We start from the raw sequence: 22,874 nt of genomic DNA, 5'->3' as shown, positions 1-22,874 counted from the left end.
GGAATTTTACAGCTGGGCCACTGGGGGTGACATCACATATCAGTAGGTCCGTGATGCCCCTGAGCCACAAAACCAGCAAGTTTTTATTAGGGATTTCAAAAGGGGAGGGGGTGTACGAACAGGGAGTAGGTCACAAAGATTACATGCTTCAAAGGCAAAAAAGGAGAACAAAGTTCACATGCTTCTGAGGCCAATAAAGATCACAAGGCAAAGGGCAAAGCAAGATCACAAGGCAAGGGCAAAATTAGAATTACTGATGAGGGTCTATGTTCGACTGTGCACGTATTGTCTTGATAAACATCTTAAACAACAGAAAACAGGGTTCAAGAGCAGAGAACCAGTCTGACCTCAAATTCACCAGGGTGGGATTTTTTCCCCACCATAATAAGCCTGAGGGTACTGCAGGGTGTATTTCAGTCCTTATCTCAACTGCATAAGACAGACATTCCCAGAGCAGCTGTTTATAGACATTCCTCCAGGAATGCAATTCTTTTCCTAGGGTCTTAATATTTAATATTCCTTGCTGGGAGAATAATTTAGCAATATCTCTCCTACTTGCATGTCCGTTTATAGGCTCTCCGCAAGAAGAAAAATATGGCTCTATTCTGCCCGACCCCGCAGGCAGTCAGACCTTTGGTTGTCTTCCCTTGTTCCCTAAAATCACTGTTATTCTGTTCATTTTCAAGGTGCACTGATTTCATATTGTTCAAACATCCATGTTTTACAATCAGATTTCATATTGTTCAAACACACATGCTCTACAATCAATTTGTACAATAGTGGTCCTGAGGTGACATACATTCTCAGCTTATGAAGATAACAGGATTAAGAGATTAAAGTAAAGACAGGCATAAGAAATTATAAAAGTATTAATTTTGGGAACTGATAAATGTCTGTGAAATCTTCACAATTTATGTTCCTCTGCCATGGCTCCAGCCGGTCCCTCTCTTCGGGGTCCCTGACTTCCCACAACATGTGGGAGGTAGAGGCCAGGGCTGGAGGTGAAAGGGCTTCGCAGAGATTCATACCCCAAGGGATTAGGAGGCAATACAGAATAGATCCAGAAATTCACCAGACCTAGTGGTGCTTCTGACAGAATCTGTGTTGGGTTAAAGTTTAAAAAGCTTGACCTGCCATCCAATCCAGGCAGACTTAAATGAAAACTAATCTTGAAGAAAATGATTTGATTGGCCATTTCATAATTAGACATCTAAATGGGAACCAGGAAAACAACAACAACAACAACAAGAAAATACATGTAGCCCTATTTAGGTTCAATGGAATCTATGTATTTCAATTTTTCTCTTATTTTATTTTTTTAGAGACTGGGTCTTACTATGTTGCCAAGGCTAGGGTGCAGTGGGTATTCATAGGCACAATAATGGCACACTACAGCCTCAAACTCCTGGGCTCAAGCAATCCTCCTGCCTCAGCCTCCTGAGTAGCTGGTACTTCATTATTCTCTTTTATATAGTGAGATCTTTTGAACACCTAGTGCAATCATAAGGTCTATAAAATGATTAATTCTATAGTCAAACATTACAATGAAATAGTAATAAACCCCATGCTATATTTTAGAATATGTAGATCATATAAATATCATATAGATTTGTTGCTTTTCTAGTTTACATGTATTGCATAATATCTTTTCAAAATAGCAGTCTACATTTACCACTTTGACTTCATTGCTACCATTTACTCCTTATTTATCAACTGCTTGCGACCTGGCTGTAAAACTGGAATTATTTTGTTTAAGGTTATTAAATCACCTCCTCATTGATAAACTCAGTAGCATCATGAGAAGTTTTGTTCTCTAGGAGATTTCTGCTGTGTTTGATGTAACTGATTTCTCTTCCTTCTGCAATAATATCCAGCTTTGCCGCTGACAATAAACTCATCAAGTTTTCCCCATACCCCCTGAGCCTTCCTTCCCCTCTCTCTTTCTGGTAGATTCCTCCTTCAAATACCCATTTTATGTGGTCATTGTTAAAGTTTTTTTCTCAGTCTTGTCTTTTTTTCAGTTTAAATGATAATCAAAATTCTCATTCTCTGGGGAAAGCTTCAAGCATCTCTGTTGATGACTCACAGATATACATTTCAGTTTGCACTCCAGAGCCAAAGAAGTAAACAGTTTTCAAACTGTTTGCTAGATGTCCTCAGGTCATCAAATTCAACACATCCCAAACCAAGTGCTTCATTATCACCTTAATATCTGGTTCTTCTCCTGGATTTCCTACCTTAGTCATGGGACTATCATCCTTTCAGTCATCCTGGCTAGAAATCTTGCTGCCTTTGAACTTTCCTAATATATTTTTATAGACAGTAACTTGGGAAAAAAATGCATAGAAGACTTCAAAAGAGTCGCATGCTTGCTTCAAAGACAGTGAGGTAGGGAGAAACTGGGAATTGACTCCGAATTCATACGTGGTCTGGAGAGAGAGGCATCCATTGAGAAAGCGTGCTAGTGGTCACTAAATCAGTAGATTGCAAGTCCCATTGACAATGCCTCAGATATGTTTTTCTTTTTGTCTCTTCCTTGCTGGCTACACTGCTCTAGTTCAATACCTTGTATCTTTTGTTCTGGATTACTGTAAGAGCCTCCTAAATGTAAGGCCCTGGGCTTGGTTTTCAAAATCTACCTGCACAAGTCTGGACAAGAGACAGGTGAGCAAGCAGTAGAACACACCAACTGGTGAAGGGAGTCGAAAGGAGGTTAGCTGACAATCAGAGAAACATGAGGCAACAGGGTGAAGTGGACCCCAGCAAAGTTAGTGCCATCTTGGGTCACACTGTAACACCTCGAATAAAAGAGCTGATAGGACCTCTCTAATTTGAGGGGGTCACAGAGTTGGAATATTGCCTTCTGTTCTTGCAACAACACACTAAAAGAAATAGCGACAAAATGGAGCTTATATGAGAGTGTGATCAGGATAGTGAAAAGGCCCAAGTTATTTTTTCATGTGGAATTGTTGACTAACTGTTGATATTTAACTTGAAAAAGATAAAAGAGGGCTATTATAGTTGTCTTCATATATGTAAAGTACTAGCTTGCGGAAATCACCCAAGAACTTTATAGATGTCAGAGCTGTCCTGAGCTGGAATGCATTCAACAAATATTGATTGTATGCCTACAATACTAGGCACTGGGGATACATGACAGGTAAGTCAGTCTCTGCCATCATGGAACTTGAATTCTAGTATGACAGACAATCAGCAAATACACATAAATAAATGGGCAATATAACTTCAGAAAGTGATGGGATGGGCTGCCATAGGAGACAATAATGCATGTGATGTTAGAACTATTTTAGCCTAGTTTTGATGATGACTTGGCAGAGCTTTAGGCATTGGACATGTTACTAAATTAGATGACCTTTGGGGATCTTCAATTACGAGATTTTATGACTTTGCCTTTCTACTATCACCTACCAAATTAGGACTTCCTCTCATACACCCTAAGGCTTAGAGACTCCAAACTCCTTGCTAATCCAGGAACAAACCCTGCACTGAGGTTAGTGAGTCAATAGTGACTCAATGTGAGTATTTGCCCATGTGGTTCCCTTGCCTGGAATGTCTTTCTCTCACTTCTCCGCCTCTCAAAATCCTACTTGTCCATAAAGGCTCAACTCCAAAATAAACTTTTTAATCAAGCCTCCTATGTAACACCAACACATACTGCTTCACCCTCTGGGCCAGGTGGCACTTAGCTTGTAGCACTATTAAAGCATGTACTGTGTTTTACTTGTATTGGAATTCATTATTTCTTATTTTATTTCCCTACTAGCTTCTGATTTTCTTCAGGGCAGGGACCATATCTTTCTCTTTTTATAATCTCCCCTAGTGCAAGTCTTCTAGCACAGGGCTTTGCACCAAGAAGATATTCAACAAATAAATTAATGTCACACCAGGCAATAAGTTACTTATTATCTGGACTGAATTAGACATGACCACTGCTGAAGTGAGAAAGATAATAACCTATTGGTATAATTAAGAACTTTCTCTCCAAACTTCTGCTGTATCCCTCTCTACTTACTAGGTGTGCGTGACCCCGGGGCAAGTTGCCTAACATCTTCATGCCTCAGTTCCTTCATTTGTACAATAGCAATCATACTGACTTCATAGTGCCTGCTTATGAAGCACCTTTTCCATAAGGCTGTTTCAAGGATTGAGTGCAATAATCCATGTCAAGTGCCTAGTACAGTACCTACCACGTAATTAGTCTTCACTATATATTATTATTAATCTTAGGCTTTGCTGCCCTCCCATAGCTTTATGGTTTGAAAGTATGGCTTAAGGGTAAGAAAAATAAAACATTTTGAACAGAAATAACAAGAGAAGGCAAATGATTGACCTTGTATTAGGTACATTTTCTTTCTTTCTTTTTTTTTTTTTTTGAGATGGAGTCTCGCTGTCACCCAGGCTGGAGTGCAGTGGCGTGATCTCGGCTCACTGCAACCTCCGCCTTCTGGATTCAAGCGATTCTCCTGCCTCAGCCTCCCAAGTAGCTGGGACTACAGGTGCTCAACACCATGCCCAGCTAATTTTTTGTATTTTTGATAGAGATGGAGTTTCAGCGTGTTAGCCAGGATGGTCTCAATCTCCTGACCTTGTGATCCGCCCACCTCTGCTTCCCAAAGTGCTGGGATTACAGGTGTGAGCCACCGTGCCTGGCAACATTAGGTACATTTTCTGTCATCCTATCAGGCAAAAATAATTTGAGACATAAAATTAAGAGGGAACCTTCTACTTGTATTGAATTTGAAAACAGTGTAACAGAAAGACTGAATATAGGTAACACCAAGAGACCCTGCAGGGGATGGGAATTAGAGACAAACTTCCCTTGACAGATGAGAAAACAGGTGGTTCAGTGACTTGTCAAGGGTGAGAATGGGAAGACTAACCTTAACCTGGCAGGCTCCTTAGCCACTACTCTCCCCACTGCATTCTGCTGTTTCCCAGTTGCATGGCTGAGGCCAGCACAGATTGAAGATGCTGTTACTCCAAAGCCTTATAGGCCCCAAGACTTTTTTATTGCTAGCACACTATAGGCAGCAAGCCTAACTTCAGACAACTGGGGCTGAAGCTGATACTCTTCTGGCTTTAGGGAGAATTGACTCACAGGCTTAGGCAGGCTGGGGCCTGCAGGTAGAGGTTATTTGGGCTTTATCTGTGAAAGGCTGGCGACATAACAAAGGCAGATAACCTGAGGCCTGTCTGATGTGCATTTAACTCAGGAGAAATAAGAGGACAGTGTACACTTCTGCATTTATGTGTCAGGAAGACAAACCCTGGAATGAATCCAGATGTGCCTCAAAATGCCAAAGCCAAGCAAAACGGATTTTCAAGCTATGTTTGGGAGAAACAAGCAGAAATTAGAAAGGGATAACCCTCACCCTCTTGCTTTTTGAGTTGTGTGTAATGTTTTTTGAGACAGTCTTGCTCTTGTCACCCAGGCTAGAGTGCAGTGGTGCAATCTCAGCTCACTGCAACCTCCACCTTCCCAGTTCAAGTGATTCTCCTGCCTCAGCCACCCAAGTAGCTGGGATTACAGGTGCCCACCACCATGGCCAGCTAATTTTTGTATTTTTAGTAGAGACGAGGTTTCACCATGTTGGCCAGGCTGGTCTTAAACTCCTGACCTCAGGTGATCCACCCACCTCTGCCTCCAAAAGTGCTGGGATTACAGGCATGAGTCACCGCGCCCGGCCGAGAAGTGTGTAATGTTAATAAAGAATTGAAACAATGCAGTTACTTTGATCTCTAGCAAGGGAATGGTGTTTAACTGGAGAGGTTAGAATAAACAGACAGAAGAAATTGAAGCCCACCTGAGGAAGGAGATAGTAAAAACACACATTGCTGCTTTTTCTGAGTTTTGGGCTTGAAATAATTACATATCAAGGGATTGCCTAATCAGTATTTATGTTTAATACATTATGTTTATGTAGGGCTTTTCCTGTTACAAAAAGTTTGTCATTTCAATAATCAACTATTGCAACTCAATAAACATTCATTGAGCTTTGCTCACATACAAAGCACAGCCACTTTTCCCCACTCAAATTGGATGATATGACCTCTAAACATGTCTTTTCTAAACATAAATCAAGGACACCCTGCTTTTCCTCCTGCATTATGAAGGGCTCTTGATGCACCTATACCACGTGCCAGGAGAGTGAAGCTGTGGATGACGTGAAGCATCTCCCTGAGGAGTCAGTTACTGGAGAATTTAGGTGTGTACATGTATGGGAGGGGGAGAGGTGTGCACTTTTATATTAAAACCAACAGCTATTTTGTGGAGTAGAGGACAAAGTCTGTTCCATCAGGCTGCTTTTAGGCTTCATTATGGGCAGGTCCTGGTGCAATAGGATGGTTTTTTAGTGATAAAGTTTAAAAAGCACTGAATCTTAACCTGGACACTCAGACTAATGCAATAATTTGTAGGCAAATTAAAATGTCATTATCCTGGCAGGGTGGTGCACCTGTAGTTCTGGCTACTAGGGAGGTTGAGGTGGGAGGATCGCTTGAGTCCAGGAATTCTGGGCTGTAGTGTGCTATGCTGATCCAGTGCCTGCACTAAGTTCTGTATCAATATGGTAACCTCACGGAAGTGGGCGACCAGCAGGTTGCCTGAGGAGAGGCGAACCGACCCAGGTTGGAAAAGAAACAGGTCACAACTCCCAAGCTCATCAGTAGTGAGATCATGCCTGTGAATAGCCACTGCACGCCAGCCTGGGCAATATCACTGTCTCTGAAAACAAAAACAAAAACAAAAACAAAACAGAAAAACTTTACTAATTCATGCTCCACTTATTTGGAATTTGTAATAATCTGAATAAGTCCTATAGTCTGGTTATAGTCATAATGCAAAAATAATGATTAAATTCTTTATTTTTTCAGTTCTATGGTGATTTAAATACTAAAGAAAACATTTTAAAAACCTCAAACACATTCTAAGCAGTAATTTATGTTCAAATATTTAATGCACAAATTTTAAGTATCCTTGTCTATTCACCAAAGCAGATGTGGAAAGTTGATCTGTTTCATTTGAATTACATTACATATTTGAATATTTATAAAACTTCCTTTGATTTATTTAACAATATTCTTATAATCAGGGCTTTTCCTTCACTGCTTCCCTCTTCTTGCCATTCATGATAATCAGTGAGGTTTAGATCACTAACCACCCCCCATTTCCTACCACATAAACCTTCCAAAGAAGGGGTGGTTTCCTAGCTTCAAATTGGGCAAGTTGTAACAGCATCATTGCATCGAGGTTCCCCAACATGATTACCCTTGAAATGACCTCGTTAGCTTCAATTGTGAGGGGAAAACTTGGCAAACAATAATAATTCGATGGGCCATTTCCCATCAAAACCCTGACACATCTGGTAATCATTTCTTGTCCTGAATCATTTATTCAATTTAGGTTGAAAAAGATTGTCACAAATTTCACTTCTGTGGTAAACAAGACAAAGCAAACAAACATTTGCACATTCATTCCCAGCTTTAGTGAATTCCCTACTGTGAGGGTGGCAAATTCTATATAAAGTTCACTTGCTGAGAACACTATGTCTTGTAGGCACATTGGAGTTTTTAATTCTCAACATTGCTTTATGTGCCATTTATCCCATGCCATAGTGTTTTCTGGGTACTAGTTCTACTCACCTTGCCCCATGGCTTAGGACCAGAGGAGCAAGTTGTGTGTGGAATGGAAAGCAAGTTGTCCTGGCCACAGTGGAAGGACTGTTTGTGGCCTTGGGAATATTCACCTCACTTCTCTGGGCTTCAGTTTCCCCATCTTTGACATGTGAGAGTTGGATATGCACCATCTTTTTGATGACTGTCAGCTCCAAGAGTACCTGCTTCTACAGTGTGAAGCAAGGAGAGGTCAGATTGGAAAGATGATGGAGGCTGGGGCGGGTAGTTGCAGGAGGACTTTGAATGCAAGACTAAAGAGTTTAGATTTTCCATGATAGGCAAAGGTATCAATTTAGGTTCCTGAGGGGCAGGCAGAAGTGATGACAGTGGTGTGAGTTAGATAAATCTGACAAGTGTGTAAGATGCACTAGAGTGGATTTAGGGATGTCACACATATACTGTAATAGCAAAGTCAAGGCAAACATCCCCTCATTAGTTTTACCATCCAGAAGGGAAAAGATTCCACTCCAGTCTTCTTGAAGAGATACTTAAATAAGAAATTGTAATCTAAGAGGAAAATACAGGGTAGAGGGCTTAACTTTTTGTTGTCTACCAGTAGTCATCTCACCCACATCCCCTACACAAGTAGGGGCCTTTAGAGTTTTCAAACAATTTTCACAGGTGCTGCCTCATTTCATCCCCCTCAAGAATCAAATATTTTCCAACAACAGAAACAGTCCTAATCCAGGGCCAAGAAGCAGCAGACCACAGACTCTTTTAGGCCACCTGGTCACATTAGCATTTCTTTATGGAATGGTTTACTGATGGCTACTTAGAGCAGGTACTCTTGGGGAGTGGCCATGAGTAATGAAGCATGGAAGTCCATCTACCTCCTGGAGCCACATGAATGGCAAGTGGATCTCTGGCCTCCTGGACATCCCCATGAGTGTACATTGACTCAGTTATATACAACTTCTTGGGAAGTGAGAGTGCCTCCCACAGCCAAGTGCTTTACAGGGCAGCTATCCTCTCATCTGAAGGTAGACTAGGCATATGTCACATGAGAGCTCTCATAGGCAAAGAAATAGGTTGAAAATGACCTGACAATTCCGCTTTATAGGTGTGGCTACCTTAAGTGCTTTGCCTTAACACTTAAGACTTAAACTGGCTGGGCGTGGTGGCTCACGCCTGTAATCCCAGCACTTTGAGAGGCCGAGGCGGGTGGATCATGAGGTCAGGAGTTCAAGATCAGCCTGACCAATATGGTGAAACCCCGTCTCTACTAAAAATACAAAAATTAGCTGGGCGCAGTGGCACGTGCCTGTAGTCACAGCTACTCGGGAGGCTGAGGCAGGAGAATCACTTGAACTCAGGAGGCAGAGGTTGCAGTGAGCCAAGATTGTGCCACTGCACTCCAGCCTGGGCGACAGAGCGAGACTCTGTCTCAAAAAAAAAAAAAAAAAAAGACTTAAACTTCCTCCCCAGGGATTTGCCTAGACCAAGGTGGTTTCCAATTTTCCAGATCATTAAATAGCAAAATGCCAAGTTCCTACTATTTTATTTTCAGGTAGCCTTCAGCAAGTTCCTCATCAACAGTCTGTAAGGCCATGTCTAATATAGGCTACCTTCCCTCTTCTGGGTGATAGGAGGCTCTTTTGCCATCCACAATGGAATTTGATTTTTTTTTTTTTTTTTTTTTTTTGAGATGAAGTTTCACTCTTGTTGCCCAGGCTGGAGTGCAATGGTGCGATCTTGGCTCACTGTAAGTTCTGTCTCCCAGGTTCAAGTGATTCTCCTGCCTCAGCCTCCTGAATAGCTGTGGTTACAGGCATGAGCCACACTAGGCTAATTTTTGTATTTTTAGTAGAGACAGGGTTTCGCCATGTAGACCAGGCTAGTCTCAAACTCCTGATCCACCCACCTCAGCCTCCCAAAGTGCTGGGATTACAGGCATAAGCCACCGCGTCCAGCCTTGATTTTTTTTTTTTTTTTTGGCAAATCATCATTTGGCTGTCAGCATATTATGTATCCTCTTCCTAAAGCAACGCGATCCTAGTTTTGGCAGGGAACAAGTTGTTTGTTTAGGGAGCATGATGAAGCTTCTTTCATAAGTAATCATTTGGATGCCAATAGACTATAGCCTCAACACTAAAGTTCAAGGTAAGGGTCCAGTCTCTCTTTTAAATGGGAACCTGGCAGAAGCACTGAGGTATGTCCCCAGATTCACTGGATCTTTGGGCACTTTCCAGAGGGGAAAAAGTCTATTAGATTGTTTGTAAGGCTTTAGCCAGTCTGTAAAATTTGCAACTTTTGACTCATTCCCTTTGGAGATAAGTTTTGCTGTATCTTTGACAAAATCCTATAGATTACCATTAACCCTGCAGATGTACAAAATATCAACATGGATTATTTCAATTTGGTTTGTCTTGCTCTGTTGCCCAGGGTGGAGTGCAGTGGCATTATCTTGGCTCACTGCAACCTCTGCCTCCGGGGTTCAAGCAATTCTCCTGCCTCCTGAGTAGCTGGGACTATAGGCATGTACCACTGCACCTGGCTAATTTTTCTATTTTTTAGTAAAGGCAGGGTTTTACTATGTTGGCTAGGCTGGTCTCGAACTCCTGACCTCAAGTGATCTGCTGGCCTCGGCCTCCCAAAGTGCTAGGATTACAGGTATGAGCCACCACTGGCTTGTACTTTCTCTGTGAGGAAGATTCTAAACTACTGCTTAATGTTCCATTCTATTAGCAAGTAATGCAAATCTTAATTTAGGTAGAAGACAGCCACTTCTTGGCTTCCAGAGTGATCGTCATACTGGCCTCAAGTTACTCCTTCAAGACATTATTGGGGAAGGGGGGTCAGGACAATTTCTGTTTTGCATTCAAGAGAAATATTTAGTATCCCCATACCTTCTGAGTGTACTGTTACCTACCTCTAATTCCTGATTTCCTTAGCTTAAGTAGTCTATCTATTCAAAGTTGCCCTGAAATGTGACTTTACCTTCATAATTCTGACTCTATATAGTTGTAGAGGCCTCTAAATTCTTAATAATGAATCTAATATTCTTTGCAGTCTTTTAAAAAATTGATATAATGGTCTACTGTCTCCCTTCTTTGACCTTTCTACTATTTCCACAACTTCACAGTCCTTAAAAGTGAGAGAGTCAAAGTCTCAATTCTGTTATCTAATTCCACTTTGTTTCTCATCTGCCTTGTCCATCCTTATAAAGTTAGTGATCAATCCCATGTGAGATTGTTCTCTTGATATATAGCTCCAGATTTCCTTCTTGGCACTGGTCTGAACCCTCCTCCTGCTTTGGGGATGGAACATAAATATCCTACTGGAATCTGTTAACAAAGTAGGCCTATAGTGGCCTGGGGTAGCAGTAGTTTTCATTTGTCCAGTGTGCTGTTGCAGCCCTCATCTTAAAAAAATTTTTTTGTAATGGAACTCCTCTTTCTTGTGGGGACATCTTCTTCAAGGGTGGATATATGCGATGGATCTGGCCAGTAGAGTATTCCATTCCTCACTTCATCTATGCCCTGAACTCTTATGTATGTACACATGCCCTCATTTTCTTGGTATTCATCGTATGCTGCGTTGGGCCCGTAACAATTCATCCATCCGTTCACTCAACAAGTATTTGTTGAGGACCTTCAAAATACCTAGCCTATATCTTCTTTCTTCCAAAACAGATTCAAAATTCTTCAGAACACTGATAATGTCTTGTTTCTTTTTAAAAAATTCACTCTCGGGCCTGGCGTGGTGGCTCATGCCTGTAATCCGAGCACTTTGGGAGGCCAAGGTGGGTGGATCACCAGAGATTGGGAGTTTGAGACCAGTCTGACCAACATGGAGAAGCCCTGTCTCTACTAAAAATACAAAATTAGCCGGGCATGGTGGTGTATGCCTGTAATCCCAGCTACTCAGGAGGCTGAGGCAGGAGAATCACTTGAACCCACGAGGCGGAGGTTGCGGTGAGCCGAGATCATGCCATTGCACTCCAGCCTGGGCAACAAGAGCGAAACTCTGTCTCAAAAAATAAATAAATAAATAAATAAATAAATAAATAAATAAATAAATAAATTCACTCTCATTGAGTACAATACTTTGCACATAATAGGTATTTAGTAAGTGCTCACTAATTAAATTCCAATTGCAATCATACTTCTAATCTGGTGGGACTCTATATGTACATCTTTCCTTTTAAAAAATCTTGTATCCATATATTAAATGCCATGAACATTGTTCTGTATTCCAAGAGTATCAGTGTCCAAGGCATCTATTTATTTTAATGCAGTTATTAAACAACAATTGCTATAACATATACAAGAGTAAGGAGTTAAATGAGAAAAAGAAGGACCATGAGAAAAAAAAGGAAGTCATGTTATAAATTACTCTCATTTTATATGACTTCTCTTGCCTGCTCAGAGCATACCTTCATGCTTTTTCTTTAATATTATTCCAAGAACATAGTGGAATGCCATGTACCTGTGGCTGCTCAATACTTTTCATCAATGTGGTAAAGTTGAGCTAGAAAAGGTATAGTTTTCTGTGCTTCCATTTATTTTTTTATTTTTTTATTTTTGAGAGAGGTCTCTCTGTCACCCAGGGTGGAGTGCAGTGGCCCAATCACAGCTCACTGCAGCCTTGACCTCCTAGGCTCAAGTGATCCTCCTGCCTCAGTCTCTGAAGTAGTTGGGGTTACAGGTGTCCATCATCACACTTGGCTAATACTTTTTTGTTTTTGAGAGAGAGGGTCTCACTATGTTGCCCAGGCTGGTCTCAAACTCTTGGGCTCAAGTGATCTGCCTGCCTTGGCCTCCTAAAGTGCTGGAATTACAGGTGTGAGCCACTGTACCCAGCCGTTGTCTCCATTTTTTGGTCTGTAAAATGGGAGAAGTATTACCTGTTTTGCCCACCTTATAGGTTTTGATGCACAACTATTACCATAATGTTCATTATAAACTATTAAGCTCTATATAAAAAGTAGAACCCCAGAGTTTCCGCTTAGGCAAATGTATTAGTCCGTTTTAACACTGCTGATAAAGACATACCTTAGACTGGGAAGAAAAAGAGATTTAATTGGACCTATAGTTCTACATGGCTGGGGAGGCCTCACAATCATGGCAGGAGGTGAAAGGCACTTCTTACATGGTGGCAGCAAGAGAAAATGAGGAAGAAGCAAATGTGGAAACCCCAGATAAACCCATCAGATCTTGTGAGACTTATTCTCTACCAGAATAGCACTGGAAAGACTGGCCCCCAATGATTCAATTACCTCCCACTGAGTCCCTCCCATGACACATGGGAATTATGGGAGCTACAATTCAAGATGAGATTTGGGTGGGGACACAGGCAAACCATATCACTTGCTGCAAGTTTGGCTGTGTCCCCATCCAAATCACTTGCTGATATGGTTTGGCTGTGTCCCCACCCACATCTCAACTTGAATTGTAGCTCCCAGAATTCCCACATGTAGTGGGAGGGACCTGGGTGGAGGTAATTGAATCATGGGGGCAGGTTTTTCCCATGCTGTTCTCCTAATAGTGAATAAGTCTCATGAGATGCGATGGTTTTATAAAGAGGAGTTCCCTTGCACACGCCCTCTTGCCTGCAGCCATGTAAGATGTCTTTCCTTTGTCCTCCACCGTGATTGTGAGGCCTCCCCAGCCATGTGGAACTGTGAGTCCATTAAACCTTTTTCCTTTACAGATTACCCAGTCTCAAGAATATCGTTATTAGCAGCATGAAAAGGAACTAATACAGCAAGGTTCAGGTTCTTAAAATAGCATTTTAGGTGGAAATTACATACTTTCAAAATTACCCTGTACAAGACCTTAAATATCAATAAATTTAGTCAGGCCAGTTTTTCCTCCAGTATTGGAATGTATCACTGTTTCTTTGGTTGAGCACCAGATGAAGAATTGTATTTGACTTGCATATATGGGTTGTGTTGTTAAAAAAAAAAAAAAAAGCCCTGAACTGTTTTTAAAAACTACCAATACTCTCATTTTCGTGAAATGGTCACACAAATAAGAACCTTGTGGAAATGGGGACCACCAAGTGAGGAAACAGCAGATGTACCTCTCATTCTCATATTCTGTATGAGCTAAAACATTAATAATGAACTAATTAGGAATAGTTTTGCAATCTGTATTTCATTGGCTCCTGTCTTTGCTTGCTGATGCCAAACTTCAGCTCCTTGCAAAATCCTCTGCCCATAATTTCTAAGAGCCCCTACACAGTGTTTTACATGGGCTCAAGAATGAGGCATATCTGCGGCCACGTGGATATCTGCTGCTGAGTTTTCTTGAACACTTCTGATACTCATCAGTGAGCCAGCCCCATTAAGCCAGGTCATTACCACGTGCTGCTGGACATCTTCATGACCTCCGTTGTGGCCCTCAAAGAATCAAAATGCTTGTTTCCTGGAATCTCTGATACTGCAAAATCGTGCCATCATTTTCTGCACAAGTGGCGACAAGCTGTAACCCCTCATCTTTTGATTATATTGTGTGATGTAGTAACGATTTTAGTGCACTCCTATTTCTGCTCTTGGTACTTTCCTAGTGGACTCCACGAGGCTGTATTGGAATATGAATCTTCAAGATAGGTAAGGTGTCATTCCCTCAATCCAAGGATTAACAGCTGGCATGGCATGGGCACTGACCAACTGGAACACTGGCTGGTGCACTGTAGCTGTGCAAATTGACTGAAAAGCAGTCTGGCCAACCCCCACCTCTCTGTCATCCACACTTCTTGGCAGTCTTTCCGCCAAAACCCTTATGTAAATCACCTCTTGGCAGCCTGAACCTACCAATTTGCCAGATATGCCACCACATGTTTGAAGCCTGGTGTTGAACGGAGACTTGCCCCAAGCTGTGATTCTGTTATATTTGAATGCATCTAATTAAGAAATTTTGATATTCAAATTGTATTGCAGAACCAATAATAGGAAAAAAATTAATGTAAGAAAAAATTCAGAAAACCAAAAAATTAATAAAACAACTTTTTTGGGGGGAGTATTTTCTCAGAGTCCTTGACCATATGCAGATATTTTATAAAGTTGTAATTTTGATGGTTATAATTGTTTCGCTTTTTCAATTACAATCACACTACTCATTTTGCCAACATTTACTGAGTTCCCACGATGTGCACAGCATTGACTGAGATCAAGAGAAATGCCTTACACCTCCACGTAATTCTATTTATACTGGAAGAAAGTTAGATAATGAAGGCAAAGCATGTGCATGTCCTCATTTGGCAACTCCCTGTTGATGAATTTTTTTTTTCCCACTAGATGGTTTCTCTGGTGCTTAGAAGTACTTCACTTTTAACTCCTCTCATGCCAGATTAAAAGCTTAACCTCCATAGGATAGTTTGCTTACTCAGAGTTCCAGCTGACATGGCTGTGTAAGATATTTGTTTTTAATTCTAAAAGAGTCCAAGAGGCCGGGCGCGGTGGCTCAAGCCTGTAATCCCAGCACTTTGGGAGGCCGAGGCGGGCGGATCACGAGGTCAGGAGATCGAGACCATCCTGGCTAACACAGTGAAACCTCGTCTCTACTAAAAATACAAAAAATTAGCCGGGCGTGTTGGCGGGTGCCTGTAGTCCCAGCTACTTGGGAGGCTGAGGCAGGAGAATGGCGTGAACCCGGGAGGCGGAGCTTGCAGTGAGCCGAGATCGCGCCACTGCACTCCAGCCTAGGGAACAGAGAAAGACTCCGTCTCAAAAAAAAAAAAAAAAAAAAAAAAAAAGAGTCCAAGAGCCTTTGGCCTTGGAAATATTTTAAAAATGCAGTTGAATAAACCAGTTAGGTTTTAAAGCATATACAGCAGTTTTCTCAATTTGTTGCAAGCAAATGTTTCCCACCATATGTGGCACAGACCTGGGCACACAGTGGACAAGCACTTTCTGGTGGAATTAGGATATTCGTGTCTTTTCTTTTTTTTGAGACGGAGTCTCGCTCTGTCGCCCAGGCTGGAGTGCAGTGGCGCAATCTCGGCTCACTGCAAGCTCCGCCTCCCGGGTTCACGTCATTCTCCTGCCTCAGCCTCTCCGAGTAGCTGGGACTACAGGCGCCCGCCACCACGCCCGGCTAATTTTTTGTATTTTTAGTAGAGACGGGGTTTCACCGTGGTCTCGATCTCCTGACCTCGTGATCCGCCCGCCTTGGCCTCCCAAAGTGCTGGGATTACAAGCGTGAGCCACCGCGCCCGGCCTATTCGTGTCTTTTCATGTGTTGTCCAATACAGGCCAGCAAACTTTATGAAATTCTATATAATCATATTTAAAGCCCTTAAGGATAAAAAGTAGAATAATTGGAACACTTTTGATAAGAAGACTAAACATGAAAACTGTATTCAATTTGTCAAGAAGTGGTTAGAGAAAGTAGAAGTGTACTCAACTGTCTCAGACATGTTGAGTCCTCAAAAAAAAAAAAAAAAGACAGACTGGGTGTGGTGGCTCACACCTGTAATCCCAGCACTCTGGGGCGCCAAGGTGGGAGGATTGCTTGAGGCCAGGAGTTCAAGACCAGTCTGGACAACGTAGGGAGACCTCTGTCTTTACAAAAATAAAATTAGCCAGGTCAGTTGTGTGCCTTAAGTCCCAGCTACTTGGGAGGCTAAGGTGGGAGGATTGCTTGAGCCCTGGAGGTAGGCTGCAGTGAGCCATGATCACACATCTGCACTCCAGCCTGGGTGACAGAGCAACAAATTATCTAAACAATAACAACAACAATAAAAACAAACAAACGAGAAAGAAAAGAAAAAACAATCAGAGTTGATATTTTCCTAAGACTCCTAACTTAGAAATTTATTTTTCCTAAATTCCTACTTTTATCTTCAAGTACTGAACACTACTAGTGCATACACAATATACATTGTAAAAATAAAGAACAACAGCACCAGCCTGGACAACATGGCAAGACCCTGTCTCTACAAAGTAATTTTATTTTATTTTATTTTATTTTTTTTGAGACAGAGTCTCGCTCTGTCGCCCAGGCTGGAGTGCAGTGGCGCAATCTCAGCTCACTGCAAGCTCCGCCTCCCGGGTTCATGCCATTCTCCTGCCTCAGCCTCTCCGAGTAGCTGGGACTACAGGCGCCCGCCACCACGCCCGGCTAATTTTTTTTGTATTTTTAGTGGAGACGGGGTTTCACCGTGGTCTCGATCTCCTGACCTCGTGATCCGCCCGCCTCGGCCTCCCAAAGTGCTGGGATTACAAGCGTGAGCCACCGTGCCCGGCTCTACAAAGTAATTTTAAAAGTCAGCTGAGTGTGGTGGCAGGCACTTATAGCCCCAGCTACTGCGGGGGAAGTGGCAGGGCATGGCTGAGGCAGGAGGGTTGACCTGAGCCCAGGAGTTTGAGGTTGCAGTGAGCTATGATCGCACCACTGCACTCCAGCCTGGGCAGCAGAGCGAGACCCCATCTCTAAAAATAAAAATAAAAAAAAAGGCAGTACAGATAGTAAAACATTAACGGTTTTATAAAACTGAGCTATAAACTCTCATAAGGATCCTTTCTGGTTTCATATCTGGCACTTCATACTGCTGTCTGATCTAGATGTTACAGAGAAACACATTTCTTGAGGCTTTGTACATTCCTTCCCATTTTCTTTCAAGATTCCATCCTACAGGGCACAGGAAAGAAGCATCTTGATACAATTCAAATAAAGTTTTGGCCAGATTAAGGGAGACCAGCCCTCTCTGCATTCTGAAATTCCTTTTTGGATGATCCATAGGAGGTCTTACTTTTTTTTCACTTCCCTGCACCCCTGGCCAAGGATATTCAATATCCAAGAAACCAAATACCAATTTTCTTGTAGCTTTCACATTTCCTATCAACGTGACATATATTAAAGACCTAAAGACTTCTGTTCCATTCTAAGAGATGTGAGTCCCATTTCCATGTGAAGGAAATCTGACCGTTCCCGATTTACAGCTACTGAGGGCCTAAAATATTTGTTCTGAGAATTTCTCAGGCCTATATTTATTACATTTTAATGCACATAAAACAAAGCTGAATTCCTAGAATTTGCTGTAAAGAAGTATACTTAAATCAAAGTATTCAATCAACACATACTGTTTTCAATTCATTTATTCAATGTGAAAATATTTACACTCTTGTATAAAAAAGCTCTTTTCAAAAAATGTGAATGGAAATGAGGTAAAATAAATAAAATTGAAGTAGTTCAAAATAATCTAATCGGTAATAATATAGTAAACCACATGATTATACCCCTAGAAGTAAACATGTGACAAAAATGAAAAACTAAAAGGATTTGTTAGAGGCATGTGAACCAGAGCAACTCCATCTTAAACAGGAGCTGGGCAAAATGAGGCTGAAATATATTGGGCTGCATTCCCAGATGGTCAGTTAAGGCATTCTAAGTCACAGGATGATAGGAGGTCAGCACAAAATACAAGTCATAAAGACCTTGCTGATAAAACAGGTTGCAGTAAAGGAGCTGGCCAAAACCCACTGAAACCAAAATGGCGACGAGAGTGACCTCTGGTCGTCCTCACTGCTACACTCCCACCAGTGCCATGACAGTTTACAAATGTGCCATGACAGTTTAGACCCTATATGGTCTAAAAAGGGGAGGCATGATTAATCCACTCCTTAGTTAGCATATCATCAAGAAATGACCATAAAGAATGGGCAACCAGGCCAGGTGCGGTGGCTCACGCCTGTAATCCCAGTACTTTGGGAGGCCGAGGCGGGCAGATCACCTGAGGTCGGAAGTTCGAGACCAACCTGACCAACATGGAGAAACCCTGACTCTACTAAAAATACAAAATTAGCCGGGTGTGGTGGCACGTGCCTGTAATCTCAGCTACTTGGGAGGCTGAGGCAGAACTGCTTGAACCCAGCAGGTGGAGGTTGTGGTGAGCCGAGATCACACCATTGCACTCCAGCCTGGGCAACAAGAATGAAAACTCCATCTCAAAGGAAAAAAAAAGGGCAACCAGCAGCCCTCAGGGCTGCTCTGTCTATGTAGTAGTCATTCTGTTATTCTTTCACTTTCTTAATACTTGCTTTCACTTTGCACTGAGGAGTCACCCTGAATTCTTTCTTGTGTGAGATCCAAGAACCCTTTCCTGGGGTCTGGATTGTGACCCCTTTCCTGTAACAGATTCAAGTGTTTTTCTTTTATTTTATACAGTATACTCCTTTAAGATGTTGAAATCAGAGTATTTATATAATTTGCCAAAGGCTTGATATGCAACTTTTAATACAACCAGTCTACTTTACAGTGACAGTGTTTCAAACACTCTCCCTCTTCTTTTTGGGTAGTCATTCATTACCTTCCCATTTGGGCACACCTCACTGGTTATAAGACACATGACCAACTATGCCACGTCTTGTTATTCTGGGCATATTTTCAACAACAGGAAAAACCACAGTGTATGTTACTTCAGAGGCTTTCCTATAATGGTTAATGTCTTACATCTGCTAAAATATCTCTCCACTGTCTACAGGACAAAGCCCAGTTTTTTTTTTTTTTTTTTTCCTGTAACATTCAAAGCTCTCTCAAACCTACCTTTTCAACCTTATCTTCCATTAGTCTTCTCTATCAGCTTTTTGTTCCAGCCAAACTGGTTTTCCCAAAGTCAGAAGAACAGAGTCACACTGTCCTTAATTGCTCTTACAGCTCCACCCACATGCGGGTTTACTAAAGAGAGGGTTTATCTGATGGGTTGAAATTGAAGCGATGGAAAGTAATTTACTTCCCCTCTTCTTTCTTTATCTTCAAATCCTACTACTCATCCTTTAAGATCACTTTAGATTGAAGTGTCCTCCACTCACCTATTATAAATAGGAATGCATGGGCAATTTATTTAAACTTTGTAGTAACAACAATATTAACAAATTATGGGCCAGGCATGGTGACTCACGCCAGTAATCCTAGCATTTTGAGAAGCCATGGCACGCAGACTTTGAGCCCAGGAGTTCGAGACCAGTGTGGGCAACATGGCGAAACCTCATTTATACAAAAAATACGAAAATTAGCTGGGTGAGGTGGTGCACCCTTGTAGTCCTAGCTACTTGGGGGGCTGAGGCAGCAGGATCCCTTGAACCCGGGAGGTTGAGGCTGCAGCACTCCAGCCTGGAGGACAAAGTGAGACCCTGTCTCAAAAAAATAAAAACCAAATTATGTTCTGCCTGATAACTTTTATCAATTCAAAATGTGATTTTTATAATTTATTTAACTTTTCATGTAGTTGCTTCCTTAGAGGATAAACTCCCAAAGGACACTGATCCTCTCATCCACCTTATATCAGATGCCCAGCAGGTGTCTCAAATATAATACTTACTCACCATTGTCTAGTTTTACTATTTTAACTTATATGACAAAGGATTATCATAAAAATTTTGGTTGGAAAGCTTTGCTGAGAAACGTGAATTTTTTTTAAGAATTCCATTGTAATTAGAGGCTTCTGAGGGACATGTGAATCATAGTGAAGAAATAATATGTTATTTTTTGGGCCAATTCCCCTTAAAATGAAACATAGAGGTGGGGTACAGTGGCTTACACCTGTAATCCCAGCTACTTAGGAGGCTGAGGTGGGAGGACTGCTTGAGCCCAGAAGTTCAAGGCTGTAGTGAGCTACGACTGTGCTACTGCACTCCATCCTGGATAACAGTGAGATTAAAAAATAAATAAAAGTAAAAAAATAGAAATTATAAAAATACTAAACAAAGACATTTAAATATTTTCATTTATACTTAAATGTTATTGACAAGTTATTCTAATTTCTGTCTTCCTTTCCAATCTTGATCCAAATGTACTTATATTTTATAGATTGGAAATATGGTACATATACAACCTGAAGTTCTATATTTTTCAATTAGTATTGTTTCCTAAACATATTTCTGAGTTACTTTTGGTGGTTGTATTTATTTTTACTGGCTGCCTAATATGGAGTTAATATAGCATAGTTTACTTTATTCCTCTATTATCCTGTGATATTTTCCTTTATTTTCTCTTGGCCCACATCTTAGACATTACATAATTTCAAACTATCTCAAGGTCTCCAAATACCTTGTTAAACATTTCAGCCATTGCATAACCTTTTCTCTTTGCCTGGAATGTTCTTTCCTTCCTTATCCATCTGTACAACTATTCTTTGTCTAAACTAGTGGTTCATAAACTTTTTTTTTTTTTTTTTTTGAGACAGCGTTTCGCTCTTATTGCCCCGGCTGGAGTGCAATGGTGCGATCTCAGCTCACTGCAACCTCCACCTCCCAGGTTCAAGCGATTCTCCTGCCTCAGCCTCCCAAGTAACTGGGATTATAGATGCCCGCCACCATGCCCAGCTAATTTTTGAAGTTTTAGTAGAGACGGGGTTTCACCATCATGACCAGGCTAGTCTCGAACTCCTGACCTCAGGCGATCCACCCGCCTCGGCCTCCCAAATTGCTGGGATTACAGGCATAAGCCACCACGCCTGGCTTGTTCATAAACTCTTGATCTTGAGCTAACATGATATGCACATTTTAAGATACACACAAATAAAAAAAGGATTAAAGGTGCAGTATTTTAAAAATAAATTTCAACCGGCCCGGTGTGGTGGCTTACGCCTGTAATCCCAACACTCTGTGAGGCTGAGGCAGGCAGATCACCTGAGGTCGGAGTTCGAGATCAGCCTGACCAACATGGAGAAACCCTGTCTCTACTAAAAATACCAAAGTAGCTGGCATGGTGGCACATGCCTGTGATCCCAGCTATTTGGGAAGCTGAGGCAGGAGAATCACTTGAATCAGGGAGGCGGAGGTTGCGGTGAGCCGAGACTGCACCATTGTACTCCAGCCTGGGCAACAAGAGGGAAACTCCTTCTCAAAAATAAATAAATAAATTTAAAAAGATACATTTCAATTATTTAAGGTCCCAAACCATTTTGTTTTCACTCTCCAACTGCTATCGGGCCCCTAACAATTATTAACACTTTTTCCAATGCCTCATCGGCCAAGGGATGTTTTTAGGTTGGCCTGCAGGGTTTGAAAATTTGGTTACCAACATTTAAAAATGCAGAGATTTCACATAAATATCCAATTTTGGGGTTTCTTTTGGGAGGAAAAAAATTGAACATCTGAGAACACTGGACCCACATTCCTGAGGGCAACAATCTGCTAGAGCTGAGCAGCTGTTCCTTTTAGTTATGGCATGGATATTCCAATTTGCCATTTTTCCTATCATTCCCCATTGTCTTACACAAGGCCAGTCTCACTCATTTGCTTTACTTGTCTGGTCTCTGTAGCCATCTGAATCTGCAAACACTATCTAGACCTTTCCTGTCTTCCATCAAAGCTTACTTTGTTCTGTCCCAAGTCCTTCATCAGTGTTTCAAAGCAAGAGCCTGGTAATCTGAGCAAATATAGGTCCTTTCACATGTGCTTTCTGGAGACAGCATCTTAACAGAAAGAGATGACTCTGCAGGTAGAAATTACAGGCACCACTGGATTACAATCAGGATGGCAACTATCCTACTTTCTCTGCTATCTTGACGTAGCCATACCTCACTGTTCTAAAGCAGACCAAAGGAACTGGTTCTATGGTAGAACAATGGACGCTGGTCTTATGTATGAAATCTTCTCAAGCTGCACTTTTATAGATCACCCTAGTTCCAAAAGATCCAAAGCCACCACGGGCTCCTCTGACCCCCCCATTTCCTCAGAGGCTTCAGGATATCCGGCCTGACGGCATTTCCCCTCACCTGCTTTCGGGGCCCGTTTTGCGCTGGGCAGTTGCGCCCAAGGAGCGCGCATCCAGCATGAGCTCATTTCTCATGGGCGTTTCCAGAGGCCCGGCCGGGCCGCGCACACCAGGCGCAGCAGGCCTCTGTATCAGTGGTCCCCGCGGCCGGGCGGGGCGCGGCCGCCCAAAGGCGCTGCCTTTCTGTAAGCTTTGTTCCCATTTTAGCGTCTGAGAGCTTGCAGCCGGCTGGGAAGGCCCCCTTGGTCCGTCTGGCCCTTTCAGGGAAGAGGCCGACACTCGGCACACGCGATCCAGGGCAGAGGGGAGCCTTGGGCGCCCAGAATTGGCTGCGCCCCGCCAAGAGCCTCCTGTGGGTGGGGAGAGCCCCTCGACCCCTCTGCTCGCTTGAGCTCTCAGAACCCAGCGCCGCCGACCGCAGCACTTTCCGATTTGCTGCACCGAGGGCCCGCGGTAACTGTGTGCGGCTTCCACGGTTGTCGGAGGCGGCCGCAGGCGAACCCCCGAGTCAGGCAT

The 22,874-nt window shown here is 42.2% G+C and overlaps 1 protein-coding gene across 2 annotated transcripts; it reads right to left on the bottom strand.

Moving 5' to 3' along the window:
- Positions 1-22,874, bottom strand: LOC129471547 (uncharacterized). 2 transcript variants are annotated; one of them, XM_055260272.2, is made up of 2 exons: positions 22,360-22,874; positions 1-6,745 (listed from the first exon to the last, which is right to left on the bottom strand). In XM_055260272.2, the coding sequence occupies exons 1-2, from the start codon at positions 22,872-22,874 to the stop codon at positions 6,583-6,585; spliced, it is 678 nt and encodes a 225-aa protein (XP_055116247.1). In that variant the 3' UTR covers positions 1-6,582. The 2 variants fall into 2 exon arrangements, with proteins under 2 accessions (XP_055116247.1, XP_055116248.1); XM_055260273.1 differs by lacking the exon at positions 1-6,745 and adding an exon at positions 19,687-19,771.

Source organism: Symphalangus syndactylus, chromosome 21, assembly GCF_028878055.3.
Source record: "Symphalangus syndactylus isolate Jambi chromosome 21, NHGRI_mSymSyn1-v2.1_pri, whole genome shotgun sequence".
NCBI lineage: Eukaryota > Metazoa > Chordata > Mammalia > Primates > Hylobatidae > Symphalangus > Symphalangus syndactylus.
The sequence above is the reverse complement of the archived record's forward strand: the minus strand, read 5'-3'. Positions and strand labels throughout refer to the sequence as shown.

Bases quoted from the DNA above. Each gene is read 5' to 3' on its own strand.
- LOC129471547 (XM_055260272.2), bottom strand. From the start codon at position 22,874: ATGCCTGACTCGGGGGTTCGCCTGCGGCCGCCTCCGACAACCGTGGAA. The intron at 6,746-22,359 runs GTGAGGGGAAAT...TTTTGTTTTCAG, and splicing joins AAAACGGGCCCCGAAAGCAG to AGACAGTGATATTGCCCAGG.